At 48.3% G+C, this 18,814-nt stretch overlaps 1 protein-coding gene across 1 annotated transcript in view; it reads right to left on the bottom strand.

The window, feature by feature from the left end:
• The window catches only part of CRACR2A (calcium release activated channel regulator 2A), an 87,210-nt gene that overhangs the window by 56,483 nt on the left and 11,913 nt on the right, over positions 1-18,814 (bottom strand). The window contains exons 2-4 of the mRNA XM_012651039.1: positions 12,874-13,130; positions 4,535-4,646; positions 3,272-3,455 (exon numbers count right to left, since the gene is read on the bottom strand). Coding sequence (XP_012506493.1) covers positions 3,272-3,455; positions 4,535-4,646; positions 12,874-13,095 — 518 coding nt within the window. The 5' untranslated portion in view covers positions 13,096-13,130. The remainder of the gene's footprint in view (positions 1-3,271; positions 3,456-4,534; positions 4,647-12,873; positions 13,131-18,814) is intronic.

Raw genomic sequence — 18,814 nt, 5'->3', positions numbered from 1 at the left:
TTTATTTCAATACATTTAGGGGTGTGCTCTGTAATTAGTGCTAAGTTTCAAAAACTCTGCATACTGATTTCAAAATACGACAATAAATAAATGTTGATACTATTATGGCTGTATGGATAATATCCACTGGAGAACCAGGACTTTCCTGAAACTGCAACCTTATCTGCTTTACTTCCTTTCCCTGTCCTGCTTCCCCAAATCCCTTACCAGTTTCTCCTGGGAGCACCTCCTTAATAAATCACCTTAAAAAACCATAAATCTGATTTGTCCTCCATTAAATTCTAAACCCAGATGATCTGAGGGTAGCTATGACCAGGAACTGTCAAGATAAAGAATAAAACTCTTTGTGCTTATGTAACAAGCACTATATTTGAGAAACTTTCCTCAGAAGTGATATTTGATAGTGCCATGCTGGCAATGCTCTTGGGGCATGCACATTACTCTCTGCACCCAGCGGAGAAGAGGCCCACTGGGAAGTGGACCTACCTCTGATTAGGGTACCTGGTCATCTCTCCAGCCTGCCCTTTCTTCCTCCCTCCTTCCCTCCTTCCTTTTCTTGCTCCATCTCTTCCACCCTTTCTTTCTTCCATCCTGTCCAAACATCCACCTACTCATCTGGACCATCCATCCATCCATCTATCCACCGTTCCCAATCCCCTCAACAAGTATTTATTGTGATCTCTTAGAAACCCAGCACTGGCCTGAATGACGTGAGGGGATGAGGGAAACAAGAAAAGGGGAGGTGAGGAGCCTCTGTTTCCCAGAATGAATTCCTTTCCCCCTACAAAACATGGTTTGAGTGTCCTTCACCTTGCAGGTAAAATGTAGACCACAAAGCGTTCCGGAAGTGCCATGATGACTTCCCATCACTGCTAAGGTGGTTCCCTGCTGTGGTCTGAATGTTTGTTTCCGCCCCCTCCGCCCAAATTCATGTATTGAGACCCTAACCCCCAGGTGATGGTATCAGGAGGTGGGGCCTTTGAGAGGCGATTAGATCAGGAAGGCAGAGTGCTCGTGAATGGTATTAATGCCCTTATAAAAAGAGGCCCGAGGAAGCACATTCACCCTTTCTGTCATGAGGACATAGAGAGATGACTGTCTATGAACCAGGAAAAGTGACCTCACCAGACACCAAATGTGCTGGTGCCTCGATCTTGGACTTCCTAGCCTCAAGAACTGAGTTTAACAAATTTCTGTTATTTATAAGGAACCCAGTCTATGGTAGTTTGTTATGGCAACCCAAATGGGTGAACACACTCCCTTACTAAGTAAATGCATTATAAAATCTAGGTCCACCTTGCTAGCCTAGGTCTGTCTGTCCACATTTGCCAGCTGCCTGTGGGAGCCGGGCAGTGGAGCTGAGTGGGCTAAAGCCCCCATTGAGACCTGCAGACCTGCCTGGTCTTCCTGCAGGGCTCTTGAACTACTCAGTCTTGCCACATCACTTCACCCCAGTTTTCTGGAGAAGGGACAAATCTTTCAACTTTTCCCTTGTCCCTCATGAAAAATAAGCCAAAGCCCACTAAGCTGCCAAGTCACTTAATCAATCAGACCCCCAAGAGAAGCAGGGAGCCCAGATGCCCAGTCTACCACTTCTGGACCACACTGAGGCCACCCTTCATGGAAGGATATGGGAGTGTGAGCTAGAAGAGATTCTGGGAGGTCAGTCTATCCATCTCTCTGCTTCTAGAACAACAAACACGCAAACCGTTTCGATGAGCACAATCTTTAAAGACCTCTAAAGTCTCCACAGCCTCCTGTTTCCTTATGCAGGGCCCCACTGTCAGGAATGTCTCCCTCATGCTGCAACTTAAGCCCACTTCAGTGAGGATGGAAATTGCTGGTCACACCATCTTCTGTGTATCGATTTTTACAGACCACTCTGGAAACTTCCCCAAAGTCTTCTTTTCTCCAGGCTCATTTTGGAGAAACGTTTGGCTCAGTTTTGCGCAGGCCTTTGCCATGGGTTCTCAGAGTAACCTCTGGCGAGCTCTGATTTGAGGGCCCTGCCAGGAAGGCGGCTGCCCGGCAGCGGGGGTGGGTGGAGACGCCCCCTTCTTTCATTACAGTGCCCTGTCCTCCCCTCCACCAGGAGGAGGCTGCACGCGGTTGCTGCAAAGGTCACTGTGCTCTGGGGCTTTTGTCCTTGGAAAAGCTGAGTCAGGTGTCTGGTATTGAGCTTCCCATCCACCTGTGCCCCTCCCTGCCACCTCCGTGCTGACTCAGGCCTGCATGGATGCCTTCCACTGATGCTGGCCTCAGGTTCCACTTCCCGTGCAGAGCTGCCCTCTAGGCCCTCTCCCAGGCCTTTGCCTATCCTCTTCTTGCCTGGCATACACTTTGCCAGCCTTTCTCCGCTCTGCCACAGTCTGCCAAATTGTTTGCTAAAACATTCCTGGAGCTTTCGCCTGCATATCATGTTCCGCCATAGTCCCTTCTCTTCCCTGGCCCCGCGAGCACCAGCTGCGATCACGAGGGCATTCCCACCTTGCGAGAAACACACACCCAGACCCAGGCCTACAGACCCCAAACTGAAAAGGCCACAGGCAATGGGAAAAGGGCAGAAGGCGTTACGTGTTTTTCAGGCCCACTGTTGGTTTCCACTAGCTATACTATCACTATATTATTTTGTTTTGTTTTATTTTGCTTTAGCTTACTTTAAATGTCAGGGCTTAGATCCATGTTTCTTTATTCCAAGCACTTTTTGGAAAGAAAAAATTGTGGTATTATGTCTTTTGTGAAGTTCCAGCCATCTGAAATTTAGCTGAGCCACTAATTGTCCAAGTGGTGGGCTGGAAAAACCTGGTTACTTTCCCACCCTGCCTTCCTGACAGGTTTGGTGTGCTTAGGCGTGCAATGTGCAAGTGCTTCTCCATGAGGGGACCCGGCTGCCCGGGGGTGAAGATGCTGGTGGGCTGATGGCGGCAGGGCGTCCTGGGGAGAACTCCCTGAAAACCCTGAGGGCGTGGTGCAGACCGCGATGGGTGGACACCCTCTGGTGAGCAAAGCTGAGCCGAGGACTACGAGGGTGACGTTCAGCAGAAAGTGAGGAGAGTAGAGGGAGTGGGAGAGGAGAATAGGAACGTGTTGCAAAGGAAAAGATGTGAAAGGCAGAGACAGAGCCCAACATGGAGACGGGCCATCGCGGAGGGCAGGCTGTGCAAAGCCAAGCTCCTGGCTGCCGCGCCAAGCACGGGACTGGCGCTGCATGTTGAGCAGATGCCAGCTCCTAGGCTGGGCTCTATCCCCCAAATCCCCTGCCACCACTTACTCTTCCAGAACCTTCTGGGCTCCCAGTCTGTCCATGAGCATCTGGAACTGGGCTTCCTCGTCTTCGTCTGTGTCTCCCAGGCTCTCCTCCCCTCTGGACTGGTACACCAGCTCTCCCTGGCGCCGGGTCACCTGTTCGCCTGCAGCTTCCTGACCTGGGTTATTCTGGCTGAAGAAGAAGTGACCTGGCGGGAGCGGGACACGGGATCTGGATTAGACAATGCTCACCCAGGAAGCGCTCAGCTTCTCGGTTGCCTGGGGGCGTGTGAGCTTCCTCTGAAAGAAGAACAAGGGAAACCCCTCTAGCAAAGGCCAGTGGACACCGCGGCCTGGGTTTTATGTCTTTTCCACTTCCACAAGCGACCTGCCAGAGAGAACCTGGAAAAGGCAGAAGGCACGACAGGTGCAGTGGCTCCTTTGTGGTCCTCAATCCTTCGAAGTCTGGCTGAGATCTCACCTCTCTGCTGGTTTCCTCCATCACACCCCAGCGGCCTAGCGCCAGGGCTCCGCGCTGCCGTCCTCGTCACCCCCGCCAGCCTCACTGACTTCACGTGTACAGGTTCCTTCAGTCTCCAGCGTACTTTCCCCGCACTCATACTGCCTAGCAACGCAGCCATCTGTCTTACCCTCCCAGTCAGTCATAGGCTCCTGAGGTCAGAGAAGGCATCAGATACTTCTTACAAAATTATACGGCCCTTCTCATGGGGCAGATGTATGCTCAAATTTGCCTGTTGATTTATTTGATCTGACAGTGTGTCTTGTTTCTTCATCTTGTTCCAGGATCTCAGCTCTCCTTTCTCCTGGTTACCTTGAGAATGACTGATCTATTGAACCTTCTAGAAGTTCCTCTGATGTCTGGTATCTTGCAGACTCAGGTCGGAGTGAGCCGCCCAGTCATCCCACCTTCTGTCCGCTTATTTTGTCTATCAAGGCAGAAAAGGAGGGCTCGGAATCTCACCACAGCTCCCCTTTTTTGCCAAGCCCCTGCCAGAGCTCCCATCGATTCCCAGTGCCGGTCGTGGTGGGAGGGGACCTGGCAGTGACAGTGCCGGGGCACTGCAAGAGCCATGGCATGGGCAGTCAGGGAGGGCATGTGAATTGGCCCAAGTAATCCAGAGCCTGGAGACCTCAAGCTCTGGATCCCTGAAAGGAGGAAGGAAAGCCTGTACTACGTGGTCCCCCAGATCCAGAGGGGACAGGAAGGCATATTATACAGCTTTAGGTAGATCCCAGCCTTGGGTGCCCAGCATCCATCAGAACTTACTAAATCCAGTAGTGAACTCCTCTGGGGTCAGAAAGCCATTGCCATCAGCATCCAGGGCATCAAACACGTCCTCCAGTTCTTCCAGGCTGAGCGGCAGCTCCTTGTGAAGCCTCTGAAACAACCCAGACCGCACCAGTTAACACCTGACGCTCGCGGGGCTGACCTGGGACTGCAGAGCGTTCTGCCAAAAACTTCTAGAGTTCGGCCCAGTCCTACAAAGTCCAGGAGCAAGCTCCTGCTCCAGCCTCCTCCATCCTTCTCTGCATACTACAGCAGCTACCACTGATTGGGAGCCCACTAATGTGCCAGGCAATTTGCTAGGTCATTTATAAACAAATAAATATATAAATATCTATCTACAATTTACATTTCATTTTTATGACAACGCTTTGAGGTAGGCATTATTATCCCAATTATACGGATGGAGTTTGAGGTTAAGTTACCTGCCCAAAGTCACGTGGCTAATGATGACACAGCCAGGAGTCAAATCCAGGTCTGACTCCAAAGCCAGCATGCTCACATCTGCGAAGGACCAAACTTGACAGGACCAAGTACTTGCAGGATGACACCCACCGTGTGGAGTCGTAAAGGGAAATGAGATGATGAATATAAAGCGCGTGACACAGGCCTGGCGTGGAGGCCACGCAGTAGAAAGGAGTGGGGGAGAGGGAGGGGGAGAGGGAGAGGCCCTCCGACTCACCGAGGCCACTCAGGGAGGAACGGCAGAGCCAGGCTCCGCACCCAGTCTTCCCGGCCCTCCACAGGCCCCGCTCCTCTGCCGTGCTGCCCCCTGCCGGGGTACAGGGGTGGGTCACTGACTCCCAGAGCCCTTCCCGCCTGGAGGCCCCTCACGCCCCGGTGCCCCAGCACTGCCTCTGTAAGTTTCTGAGGACACATGCTTTGGTCCTTGAGCTCTATGGGGATGCTGGCTCAGCCCCCCAGTGACCCACACCCAGGTCCCCAGTCCGTGCCCCACTCCTGTTCCCTGCTGGTGGCAACTGATTCCTGATAAGACGTCAACTGCCAGCGGCTTAAGGTATTGGGTCCCCAGGAGTATTTATGCTTTAAAGAACTGGACAGGGTGGTGTGAGCAGGTCATAAATAAACACTGAACTTGAGTCCCGGGAACTTGAGTCCCAAGACTGGGACCTCCCAAGGAGGGAAGGGCAGAGACCAGTGACGACATGAGGAGCAGAGTGGCTGAGCAGTGGATGTCTCCCTCTAGCCTTTTGCACCACGTGCAATGGCCCCAGGCCATGGCTAATTTGAATAGTTGAAGCAAGTGTCCTCTTATACCGTAATAACCTACGTCTCCAAATGAGGACTCCCCGAGGGAGTTCACTATATCTCAGTCGACCAACTCCCTTCCTCCCAGGTACCCAAGAGGTATCTGCCCAAAGTTGCCTGTGTGGGAGTGACTGACAGCCGAAGACGGTGAACACGGGGCGCTGTAGAAGGAAGGTACGTGCCCATCTGAACAATAAAAAGGAGTTGGCAGGCGTGGAAGCCCGTAACGTAACTGGCACGAGCAGTTGGCTTGATCCGAAGGCGATCTTCTAGCTGATACGCCATGAAGTTTAATTTGGCGGGTACGCGCATTAAGGGAGACTATGATGCATTACAAAGTGAGGAGACAGGATGACACGGAAGCCATTTGGAAGAGCCGGATTAAATATGAACGGGCTTTCCAAAAGAGGAAGGAGAGTGACAGTGTGTGCGGAGGCTGTGGGTGTGTCTGTTCTGCGTTTTTCGGAGCCTCTGTGTTTTAGGGGCTGTGTGTCAGCCAGCTGTCTCACGGCCCCACGGAGAGAGCGGGGGTGAGGAAGGAGTCAGTTTTGCAAGCAGGAAGTTTATTAGCTCCATTTGAGACAAAAGGCATCACCCTGGAGGTAGGGTGAAACCCCAAGCTCCTCTGGTGCTCAGATTCCAGTCCTTTCCTTGGGGTGATCCTTTCTCCTTCCCCACCCTCGCCTAGGATTGCTAGACCTGATCTAAGGTGTGATATCTCACAGGTGCTAGAAATGAGCTGGAAGGAAATTCCACAGGTCAGTGGGACCCTCGGCTTGCCTTTCACCCAAACCACCCCCCACACCCTTCTCTCGTTAGCGTGAGCCAGGAGGGGTCATCTCCTCCCTCGCCTTAGGCACCATGCCCGAACTCGACAACACTGCCAGCCACGAATGTCCCCTCTTCTCTAATCCCACGCCTTCTTTGCCACCTCTCATTCCAGTTTCCTCTTTCTGTTGTCAGCAAAAACGAGGAAAGCAATATTAATATGTTCCAAGCAATTCTTACTTTTCTTATCCTGGCAAATTAGCACTGCCTGCCTCCTCGGCCTTCTCTGCAAGCTGTACTGCACAAGACTCTGTAACCTTCTTTTGTTGGCCCTACTTGAAAAGTCTTTTAGTCTTGATAACCATAATTATCTTTCATTTATTTCTCTTCTTGGGGCCTGCAGAGCCATGTAAAACCAACTTATTCTGGCATGACCCCCCGGGCACCTGGTGCTGTCTACGTTTTTAACTAAGCCATACAAGCAGGGTGGGGGGCAATGGGATTATTTATTCCACTGTGTAATAGGCCTATGAGGCTCTGAGAGGAGCCTGGAGTCCCAGTAGAGGCCAGGGCTGGGAAAAGAACCCACCCGGGGCTGGAGCGGTATTCTAACGGCTCCCAGTGCGTCCATTCCGTAATCCCTATCCTTCGTTATGTCTCCACCCACCCGCCCACAAGCACCACCACCAACAGAACGAAGTTCAAAGTCCCTTCCCCGCACCGCCAAGAGCCAGCCTTCCAGAGATCCTTTTTCACTCACAGCATTTCCACATGCCTGGAAGAGTAGGCAGGGAAAGAGGAGATGCCGGGAGGACGTCAGCTCGTCCTAGTCCTACTGCTGTGGCCCGAGGAGCTGTTCCAAACTCCACAGCTCCTTCACACACCGGCCTGCTCCGTCCTCAACTCTGAATTCCTTCTTCACTCTCAGCTCCTGCAGCGCTTCCTCGGTAAGGCCTCTGCGACCCCCCAGGTTAGGTCAGGTTGTACAGGCTCCCAAAACTACATTTCTCTCATTCGTAAGTCTTAGCTCAGTTTGCATGTTAAATACTGATAGGTGCATCAGCTAATGAATGTCTGCTCCTACAGCGCTCTGATGACAGCGATGCCATTCATTACTCACTACTGTGTCCCCGGCCCTAGCCCAATGCTGACAAACAGGGAGTATTCAGATAGTGTTGACTGCAGCATAAATACAAGCGTGACTAAGAGTGATGGCAGGAGATCCTGAACTCCCATAGACCTCACACACTCCAGGTTCAGGATCCTGACCAGCCCAACTGGTAACTCTTGGCAAGGTCTCCTAGACTGGGGATGCTCTGGGACCTGGAAGAGTTGACATCCCGCAGCAGCAGTGCTGAGGACTCAGGCCCCGGAGCCATGGAAAAATAATGTCTTTTGTTGTACTCCAGCCAGACTTTTTTACTTTGCTGGTCAGCAGCCCAGTAACATGTCCCAGGTGGCTTAAAGCATATGGTTGCACAGCTTCAAACACGCTCAAGTGAAACTTTCATTGAAGAGATAACCAGAGGAGATCCATCTTCACGGCCAGAATTGAATTCTTGCTCCTTTTAAAGCATCTGCAGCGTTCTGTTCAGACCCCTCTTCCAGCACCAGCCACTCTCTTCCCTGTGGTTTAGCTCAGCTATGCCAAACATTTTCAGGATGTGTGTAGCGTCTGGAGGGCTGGATCTACCTTTATCTTGCTTTGTGCATTGATGTGCTTGTCTTGGGCTGATTGCTTGGTATAGACCACCACTGACATTTTGAAATGGATAATTCTTTGCTTGGGGGGAAGGCAGGGGAGGGACTGTCCTGTGTATTGTAGGATATTTAGTAGCACCCCTAGCCTTTACCTAGTAGATGCCAGTAGCACCTCCCTCTCTAGTCATTTCAATCAAAGATGTCTCCAGACATTGCCAAATGTCCTCTAGGAGGCAAAATTGCTGCCACTCATGTAGGCTGGACACAAACAAGAATAGCAGCAGCTGGATACCTATGGAAGGTGCCCTTTTCAGCAGAAATGCCCTTTATGCGTGAGGCGGGACAGATGACTCACACTTAAAATCACAGTGTGATGGTGCAGCCACTGTGGAAAACAGTATGGTGTGTCTTCAAAAAATTTTAAAAATAGAATTACTATATGATCCAGTAATTTCACTTCTGGGTGTATCATATACTCAAAAGAACTGAAAGCAGGGACTTGAACAGACATTTGTACACCCAAGGCCACAGCAGCATTATTCGTAAGCAGCCAAGGGCCACTCCAGTGTCTATCGACAGATGAATAAGTGAACAAAATGTGGTCTAAACGTACAATGAAACATTATTCAGCCTTAAAAAAGAAAAGTTGTGACGCATGCTACAACATGGATGAAACATGAGGACACGCTAAGTGAAGTAAGCCAGTCACGACAGGACAAGTATTGTCTGAATCCACTGATACGAGGTACCCAGAGTAGTCACGTTCATAGAGACAGAGAGCAGAATGGTGGCTGCCAGGGGGTGTGGGGAGCTGTTTAGCAGGCGCAGAGTTTCTGTTTTGCAAGGTGAAAAGAGTTCTGGAGACGGATAATGATGGTTGTACAACATAGTGAATGTGCTTAATGCCACTGAACTGTACACTTGAAACGAGTTCTGATGGCAAATTTTGTGTTACGTGTGTTTTACACAATTAAACAAAATCCCAGTGCGGAAGATACAGGGATGGGCTAAGACGCAGCACAGACACTGCATTTATGGAGGGATTTCCAGGTCCGTCTTGGAGCCAAGTGCTCTGCATGCTTAAGCTCGTGTAATTCTCTTCTGATGCCGGGAGGTAGCTATTCATAATTCATAGCTGAGAAACTATGGTCTAGAGGGGTTCAGAGACTTATGCAAATTCACATTACTAGTAAGTTGCAGATTCAGGATTAAAACGCAAGTCAATTTACTACAAAAGTCTTTTAAAGTTTTCTTGTTAACCTAAATCAGGAGTCATCTTTTTCTGCAAAGGGCCAGAAAGTACATGTTTTAGGCTTGGTGGCCATTCAGTCTCTGTCATGACTACCCAGCTCTGCCGCTGCCATGCGCAATGCGTAAAGGAACGAGCACAGCTCTGTTGTAATAAAACTTTACTTATGAAGCAGGTTGTGGGCCAGATTCGGTTGGTTTGCCAAGCCATAAATGATTTTTAACAGTTTGGTTAAGCCAGGAATTCAGGGCAGTGTTGGGGAGGTAGGCAGTTGGTGTTGGTAGACAGTCATTTTACTCTTCCAAAACATCAAGGAAACGGGGTTTTTGAGGCTCTAGGTTTCTTCAGAGCCATCTCCTGCCCATCCTCTCCCTACCTCCCTCTCCTAGCTAATAGAGTCCCTTTGTGCCCTCTCCAGCCTGGTCCTCTCATGTCCCTCTTTCCCTCTGAGGCAGGACTGACCAGCCCCATGGGAAGCACTAGGGTACTGCACCAGACCCAACCTTGCAAAGCAACACCAACTCCAATTCTGCTGGAGGGTCCCACGAAACGCAGAGAGGTTCCTCGTGGAGGACGGTGTGAGACCTGAGGGGCTGCTGGTGAGGCTGAGGACTCCCTAAACTTACCCTGTCTAAATCCTGTTCACACGGGCCAGTGTTCACCATCTGCCTCCCTGGAGCAAACGTCTGCGCGTGCAGCCCGAGCACAGAGCTGGCTCAGCGCAGCCCACTTTGGATTCCTCCAGGCTTTCTCCAGGGTTCTCAGGGACCTCAATTAAAAACAGCTTCCAGGATGCTGTCCCTTCTTTCTGTGGTCCTTGTTCTATCTGGGTGGGCTGGCTACTTCCTGGTGGGCTCAGACCATGGTGGCAGTCTCCCTACTTCTCAATGATTGCAAAGCTCTCGGTGACTTCCTTCCAGCCCTGCTTCTCCACTGGCTCCTCCACCCCCGTGTTCTCCCTCCTTTTTGTCCCATGGCCTCTCCTTCCTTGGGGACCACCCTCCGCTGTAAAGGACGTCCCTCGTTGCTGAGCTTGTGTGTACATGAAAAACGTGAGCTCTTCCCTTGCCAGTTCCCATGAGGCTGTGCTGAGAGCCCAGGGTAAAAAAGGTAGGGGTGGCCTGGTCCAAGGAGCTGGACACCAACCAAAGGGGGTGACGGTACCCACAAAATAGCTGCGTGCACAAGCGACAAGCCAACGGGTAGGTTCCTGGAGGACCTGTCCCAGGAGAACCAAGGGACACGAGGGCTTTCCACAGAGAGCTAGAGGCGGCTAGGAGAGGGCTGCTTCTCTTATTCACGCATCTCCTCTCAGCCCATCTTCCCCCAGACACAGCCAGGGAAAGCAGCCAGAGAGATGGGGCTTAGATGACGTGCTGTCTTCTCTTTTGACAGCACTTGCTTGGCCTGAGGAACTGGAAATTTCAAATGCTTCATTGTCCACAGGTTCGGAAAAATTAAGTAGATGGCAGAAATAAATGCCTCGGATGCACAGGTCTCTGCTTGGTTACTCGTTCATCCCCTCGTCCTCCCGCCTGCATCAGGACTGAGGACTGGGGAGGAAGGCTGAGGAGGAATCTCTGGGACCTGATGTGTCTAATGACATTCCAAGTCAAATACAAAGGATTTCTTTAAATTTACCCTTGACTGTTTCAATTCACCACAGCCCTTCCTGCCTTCATTAAAGAGCAGTTTCACCGAGCGTTGGCTGGGAGACACGGCCAGGGAGAGGCTGCGCCGGATGGTACGTGGGGCCCGCAGCTGACCCCCCATAAATGTGAGTTCCCTTTTCTTTCTTCATTGGGGGGACAATCAAAAGCTAAGCGTGCTGTGAAAGCCACTACCGACCACCACCACGACTACAGACTTGTGAGTGACAATTACGAAGTTTGCAGGCAGGAGTTTGTCAGGGGTTTCTTCAAAACACACTGAATCTGGCCCTCCACGTGGAGGGGCCTTTGGGGACGCGTTTCAGGGACTGACACTTACGGGGGAGTCAACTGCTGCAAATAAAAATGGGCCGAACTCACTAGTGGCTGAGCTGGTGCTATTCCCCGGCTCTTTCTCCCCAGTTTGTACGACGGCTGGATGGTGGACTAGCTCTAGGAGAAGCAGGAAAACACCGTCCCGTGGGGCCAGGGAGAGAAAGAACGGCCCTGTTTCATCTGGGTGACGCCTCACAGCTGACATACGCGAGCAGAGACAAGACTGATACTAATGGGGGTCTACACTTCATCACCCAATTTTAGCGTATTCTAAAAAACTGGGCTTAAAGAAAGAACCTGGCCATCGCTGGTCTCCCCCCAACAGCACAGGTAAGCACCCCTGACGCAGCAAGTGACGGAAAGGCTGGAGGGGAAGCATTGCTTTCGGAGTCCTCTAGTGGGGCCTGTGTTTTCTTTACCCACGTCTGGCTGAGATCCTGACTGCAGCGTAAGAGATTTAGGTAAGACACCGAGAAGTCTTTGATATTAACAGTGGAAAGGCAGCGGAGCAGGGCTGGGCAAACTCTGCCTGGGCTAGCCCTGGCCATCGCCTGGTTTTGTAAGGCCAGCGAGCTAAGAACGGCTTTTATATTTTTACATGGTTGAAAAAAATACCAACAGAGGAATAATATTTGACGACATGTAAAAATTATATACAATTCAAATTTCAGTGTCCATAAATATTTATTGGAACATAACAGGCTTGTTTGTTTACACGTTGCCTGTGGCTGCTTTTGTGCTACAATGGCAGAGTTGTGCGGTTCGATAGTTGTAACAGAGACTGTGGCCCACAAAGCCTGAAATGCTCATTCTCTGGACCTTTACGGAGGCGTCGCTGAGCCCTGCAGCAGGCAATGGCTCTGCACACTGCCCCTCTCCCTGGACATGCTTCTGGGGGTTAAGGGTGGTTGGGTTTGAGGGTGAGAGGTAAGGTGACCTCCAGAAGTGTCTTCCTCCCAGGAGGTGCACCTGATACTGGAGCCATTTCTAAGGCACATGCAGCAGGAACGACCTTGTTATAACTCAAGTTGTTGTCTTTCTACCTTTCGTTTCAGAAGGTTCTTTTCTGTGTCTTCCCTAAGTCCCTTATGTTACTATCACCATTTCCTGTAATCCTGGGGGATTACTGAGTCAGAGATGGGAAACAACCCCCAAGTCTGACAGCAAGTAAGGGCCAGAAATAGAATGAACCCAGGAGAGTTTGGTCAGATGCTTACTTCCAGGGCACAACTGACAACATCTTGTCTGTTAAGAATGTCACCTTCGGTGGGGCAAGCCCTTACCCAAGACAAAGAGACCCATGCCACTTGGCCTTCCAGGTGGGCAGGTCTTCCTGGGACCCCTCTTACCTGCATATCCCTCCTGGCGATGAAGCCCTTGCCCTCTGCATCACAGGTCTGGAAGAATTCCTCTGCCTTCCTCAGCATGGCCAGCTGGCCTGGCGCCTGCTCCTGGGTTTCCTTCTGCTCCAGGCTGTCCAGGGGATCCGGGCAGGCTGTGCTCCCCTGTGGCCCCAGGCCAGGTCTCTGGGTCTGGGGTGTGGAGACCACCCTCCCATCAGGGGTAGCCATCGGGATTTGTCGGCTTCCTCAAGTCTTCTCAGAACCTGAACATGGAAGATGGGAGAGAGACGTGAGCGTGGTGGGGAGGGAGCGAGGCTGACGAAGAGCGAGAGGGGATGAGAGCGCAGAGCCACGCGCCACAGTGTCCCGACGTCTCTCGGCACCCACCTCTTAGTCAGCAGGAGCTCGGGACGAGGGGAGACCTGTGACCACTATCGCTGACACATCAGCCAGCCCATCAAGGGGAGAAGACAGGAGTGTGGAAAGAAAACAGACATTTCCAGATTGAAGGGAGGTTGAGCAGGGGAAGCTGGAAAACAATTTCTCCCATTTAAACAACCAAACAACAAGAAAATAGATCTTGATAGAATAGCTGCCATTTATTGAGCGTTTACTTAGAAGCAGGCACCAACGCCATGTCCTCTCTCCCTATTTTTTTCATGTAATTCTCATGTCCCTCCGAGATGATCATCTCCATTTCACCAATGAGCAAACTGAGGCTCAAAGACATTGAGTGACTTGCCCAACATCACACAGCAAGTTAGTGCAAAAGCTGAGATTTAAAACCAAGCTCTTATAACTGGTACTTGATCTTAATCCCACCGTGGCCCGACTCCTCAACATTGCCAAGGATGGAGAGCTCCCCTCAGGTAGAGAAACTCTCTCCTACATCACACACAGTCAACAAGTTCTTGGGGGGCTCTTATCCTGTGCTGAAGACCTCTGCCAGGGCTGTGAGCACTGCAGTTCATGTAGGAGAAAGTGCACCCCATCCTCGAGGAGCTTCATGTTGTAGAGGACTTGCCAGGCCTGGCTTGGTGACAGCCTTAGGCAGCCAAAACCACATCACAAATCACACATCTCGATTACTTAAAGCCCATCGAAGCATGTTTTCAGAGGGTGTCTTGCAACATGATGTGGAGGAAGGCATACAGAAACCTGGCTTCTAGTCCAGACTCCACTGCTACTTACATGACCTTGAACAAGGCAGTACCTGTCTGGGCCTCAGTTTCTTCATCTGTACAAGGAGAAGACTGGCCCATTTGTCTTTAAGGTCCCTTCTAGCTCTGACAGTCTGTAAGTCTGTGAAATCCCCAACCATAAAATGTTATTAATGAAAAATTGGGTTAATGTGATAAAAAGAAATAATAATATCCTCGAATTTTTCCATCTGAAGACTTTTTGGAAGTAGAATAGGTCTATATTTTAAATACATGATAACACTTGAATTTAAAAATATAGATACGCACTGTAATGTATTTGGGGGGGAGCTTGAGAACGTGATAGCGTGGACCATGTCTCCTGCATCTATGTGAGTAAGAAAGGTGGAAGAGTCACTGTTCCACCAGGCAGGTTTCCCCGATTACCAGGCCCCGGGCCTCTGGCTCAGCTATACCACATCCAGAGCAATCTAAAATCTGTTGATCTCAGTCAACCTCTTCCACCTGCCAGATTAGTGAAGCGCTGTGGGCCAGAGCTGGGAGGCTTGCCGTCCTCGGGAATGAACTCCCTGTAACAGAGCCTTGACGAAACAGAGCAGACTGCGCCCCTCATGCCATGAGGCTGGACATGCCATTCGAACGCTGACTCCTCTGATCAGTCCGCACTTGGGAAGTGCTCTTTCTCGTCGTCCCTGTGTGGTGTGAACTGACCATCACTAATCCTGTGCAGGTTTAACATTTTCATTCTGTCTTCCCCAGAGGGAGCTGCCTTGGAGGCAAGTCCTGAGGAGCAAGGCTGTATCTGCAGGGCTTTTATGTGCACTGCCTAGGACACCTCACCTACATGCAGTGCTGACTGGAAGGGCTTGTGCATAATGACGGTGGTAACGTGAACTCCTATAAATACACCACATCAGGAGAGCAGCCTGCTGTCTTCCTGGACCTTGCCAGGACTCTGTCTGCAAAGTCTGTGCACCTAGTAGGCCTCACCCCACTCCCACCTGCTGCTTCCAGGAGACTAGACTAATAATACCGGTCATTCCTTGAGAGTGTTCTCTTGCCAGGCTCCTAGCATACTTCATCCCATTGGAACCTGATACTCTCCTGTTAGGTACATACGATTAGGATTCCCAGGATACAGAAGAGGAAACTGAATTTTGGAGAGGTTAGGTGACTTGGATCAAGGTCTAGCACAGTTAGAGACCTCTTCTGCTACACCACATTGCCTTTCTATCATGGTTCCCAGATGTGGGCTTGCTCTCAAGTTACTCATCCCCAGCTGGTAATAATCTAAGTCACCTCTGAGAGGCATATTCATCATTTTAATAGGCACATTTTTAATTCATTCATATATTCATTTCCATCTACTGATTATCATGCAGCAGGCTCTGAACTAACACTGAGAAACATAAACATAACTAGGACATGGCCCCTGCCCTTAGTGAATGGGTCTCTGATGGTGGGATTTCAATAATGGTGACTGACAATGGGGGGAAGGTGTTTTGGATAGAGTCCTAAATAGACTACATAGCAATCAGTACTACTACTAGCTGTGTGAGTTTAAGTGAGTCCTTGAGCCACTCTGGGCCTTGGAACTAGTAGAGATGATCAATTTCTGATCTGACTTTTGCTGGCTTTCCACCTTCCCTAGACCACCTTCCCCTTACTTCTGCCCACCTGGTCACAGGTGATGCATGGTATGAAAGGGCCAATCTAATAGTTCTAAAGCCAGCTATGAGCAACTGGTAGACGGGTACCATTTGCAGTCTTATTCTATTTTAACCCCAGTTTCTAGCCTAGAACATGGTACATAGTAGGTGCTCACTGATTGTTGAGTGAAGGAAGACCAATTTTTTGCTGGATTCTTCACAGGGAGGCCTGCAAACATTTGCATTTCACTCAAGTAGCTCTATATGTATGATTTTTTATCTCATAACAAGTATGTCCAGACTTCCATTTCCATAAAAGATGGAGTAACAAGGACTGAATTGACTCTCCTAGTTGAAATAACCAACAATTGAGAGAGAATATATTTTTAAAAATGGTTTTCAAGAAACTAGACATTAGGCAATGAAGGACAGTGATCCTTAAGCAGGGTCAGCACCATGGTGAGCTGAGTGAGGCCCTTAAGGTGCAAAATTAAAGGAAGCATTTACTCTCAGGTGCTAACCCTACATTTGCATAACCCTGAGAATGAGTGCCTTCCTAAGAGTGAGCCACCTAGGGTATAAAATCTAAGAAGGCATTCACTCTCTAAGTTGTGCATCTGATAGTGATTACTGTCTTAAATTTTTCACCATAGGGGTGAACTCACCTCACCCTAGTTTCAAGCCCTGTTGCTGAGAGATAGGAAACAAACAAAATGAGCCCAATGTTTGCCCCACCTTATTACCTAAAGAGTTTTTAGGTCACGGCATAGGGAGGGGAGACCCAAGCAGAGCTTGGCAGACTACCTATGTTGAGGTAAACCCAACTATATGCTGTCAACAAGAAATGTACTTTAAATATAAAGACACAAACAGCAAAACATTAAAAGCAAAACATTGGAAAAAGATATACCACATTAATATTAGTTAAGAGAATGTTGCATATTTGTATCAGGCAAAGTAGACTACAGAACAAAGAATATTAATGGGAATAAAGAAAGTCATTTCATGATGACAAAGAAGTCAACTTATCAATAGGGTAAAATAATCCTAAACATTTATGTACCTAATAACAGAGCTTCAAAATACATAAAGCAAAAACTGATGGAACTGAAAGGAAAAGTAGTCAAAGCCACAATCATATTCAAAGATTTCAATAACCCTCTCTTAATAATTAATAAAACAAACAGAAATCAGTAAGGATAGAGAAGATCTGAATAATACTATCAATCATCTTGACTTAATTGACATTTATAGAATACTCCACCCAACAACAGCTGAATATACTTTCTTTTGAAGTACACATGGAATATCTTTACCAAGATAGTCCATATTCTGGATCATAAAACAAGTCTTAATAAATTTAAAAGGATTCAATTTGTACAAAGTATGTACTCTGACCACAATGGAGTTACATTAGAAACCAATAATGTGGAAAATTCCACATATTTGGTAATAAAATAACACACTTCTAAGTAACTCATGGGTCAAAGGAAAAAGTGAAAGGGGAAGTTAACTAAATGAAAATAATTGTATATATCATATATCAAATTTTGTTGGATACTGCTAAAGCAGTACTCAAGAAAAATTTATGTTTATATGTATTTAATTACATATATTAGGAAATAAGAAAGGTCTCAAATCAATGACCTCAGACTCTGCCTTAAGAAACTAGAAAAAGCAGTGCAAATTAAATCCAGAGTAAAGCAAAGAAAAGAAATAAGACTGGAGAAGAAATAATTGAAATAGGAGACAGAAAAATCAACAAAACCAAAAGCTGGTTCTTTAAAAAGCTTCGTAAAGAGAGAAGACACAAATTACAATATCAGGAATGTAAGAGGTGCCACCATTACCGGTTCTACAGGCATTAAAAAGCTAAGAAAAGAATATTATGAATAACTTTATGCCAACCAATTTGACAATTTAGATGAGATGGGAAAATTCCTTGAAAAACACTAAATATCAAACAAAGCTCACTCAAGGAGAAACAGATAACATAAATAACCCTATCTCTATTAAAGAATTTGAACTGATAGTTTACAAAAATCTTCCCATAAGAAAACTTTAGGCTCACATAGCTAAACTGATGAATTCTACCAAATATTTAAAGAAAATTAATACCAATTCTACGCAGACTCTTTCAGAAAATTGAAGAGTGGAAAATATTTCCCAACATATTTTATGAGACTAACATTATCCTGATACCAAAATAGGACAAAGATATTATGAGAAAAGAAAAATATTGGTCAATGTGGATATGTTCACTATCTTAATTTCATGAATATGATATATGGTACCATGATAGTTCCATGAAGTTATTTCTTCATATATATATATATATATACACATACATACACACACACATATACATAAATATATATCAAAACTTATCAAATTGTACACCTTAAATATGTGCAGTTTATTGTATGTCAACAGCTCAATAAATCTATTTTTTTAAAAAAGAAGAATGGGCTGGACCTTCCTCTGTCTCCCAGACCTTGCAAATCTAGCCCTGGCCTATTGGAGTCTAATTCTGCCTTTTACATTCAACTCTGGAAAGCAAAACATGGCTGAAAACTAAGCAATTTCCATGTGAAAACCTGCCGTCTGTCTGTGCAGGGAGCTAAATGAACCCTACAAACACAGAAGCAAGGCAGAGCCCCTCCTGAAGACCAGTCATCTATCAGGAGTTCAGCTTCCTCTCTCCTCTCGCTGCCCTGGCTTGGCTGCACCCTTCGCAGGGCATCTGCGGCTGTTTCCAGGGCAATGGAAGCAGACAAAACAACAGAAGTGCTTCTACTTTCATTTCAGAATAAAGTGGGAGCCCCATCATGAGCTCTGCTGTCACACCTTTGGATGGAGCCACGGATGCCTGAATCTTGGGGCTAGACAGCGTTCCGTCTCAGAGGTTTTCCACTGGACCAACAGACAGCACCTCCATAAAGGGGGACATGGAAGAGGGCATATTCTAAAGGCAAAAGGAAATGGCTATTACATGGGGAAAAGAGAAAAAACTTCTTATCTGCCTGTCTCTGTCAGAGTTTCCAGACCACTCTTCTCCGCCAGAATGGTCCCAAAGCCTTTGTATGCAGATGGAAATTACCCAGCTCTTAAACATCTCCAGAAAGATTTCCCAGGTGT

Source organism: Propithecus coquereli, unplaced genomic scaffold (genome assembly GCF_000956105.1).
Source record: "Propithecus coquereli isolate 6110/MARCELLA unplaced genomic scaffold, Pcoq_1.0 Scaffold346, whole genome shotgun sequence".
In the NCBI taxonomy this organism is placed as follows: domain Eukaryota; kingdom Metazoa; phylum Chordata; class Mammalia; order Primates; family Indriidae; genus Propithecus; species Propithecus coquereli.
The sequence above is the reverse complement of the archived record's forward strand: the minus strand, read 5'-3'. Positions and strand labels throughout refer to the sequence as shown.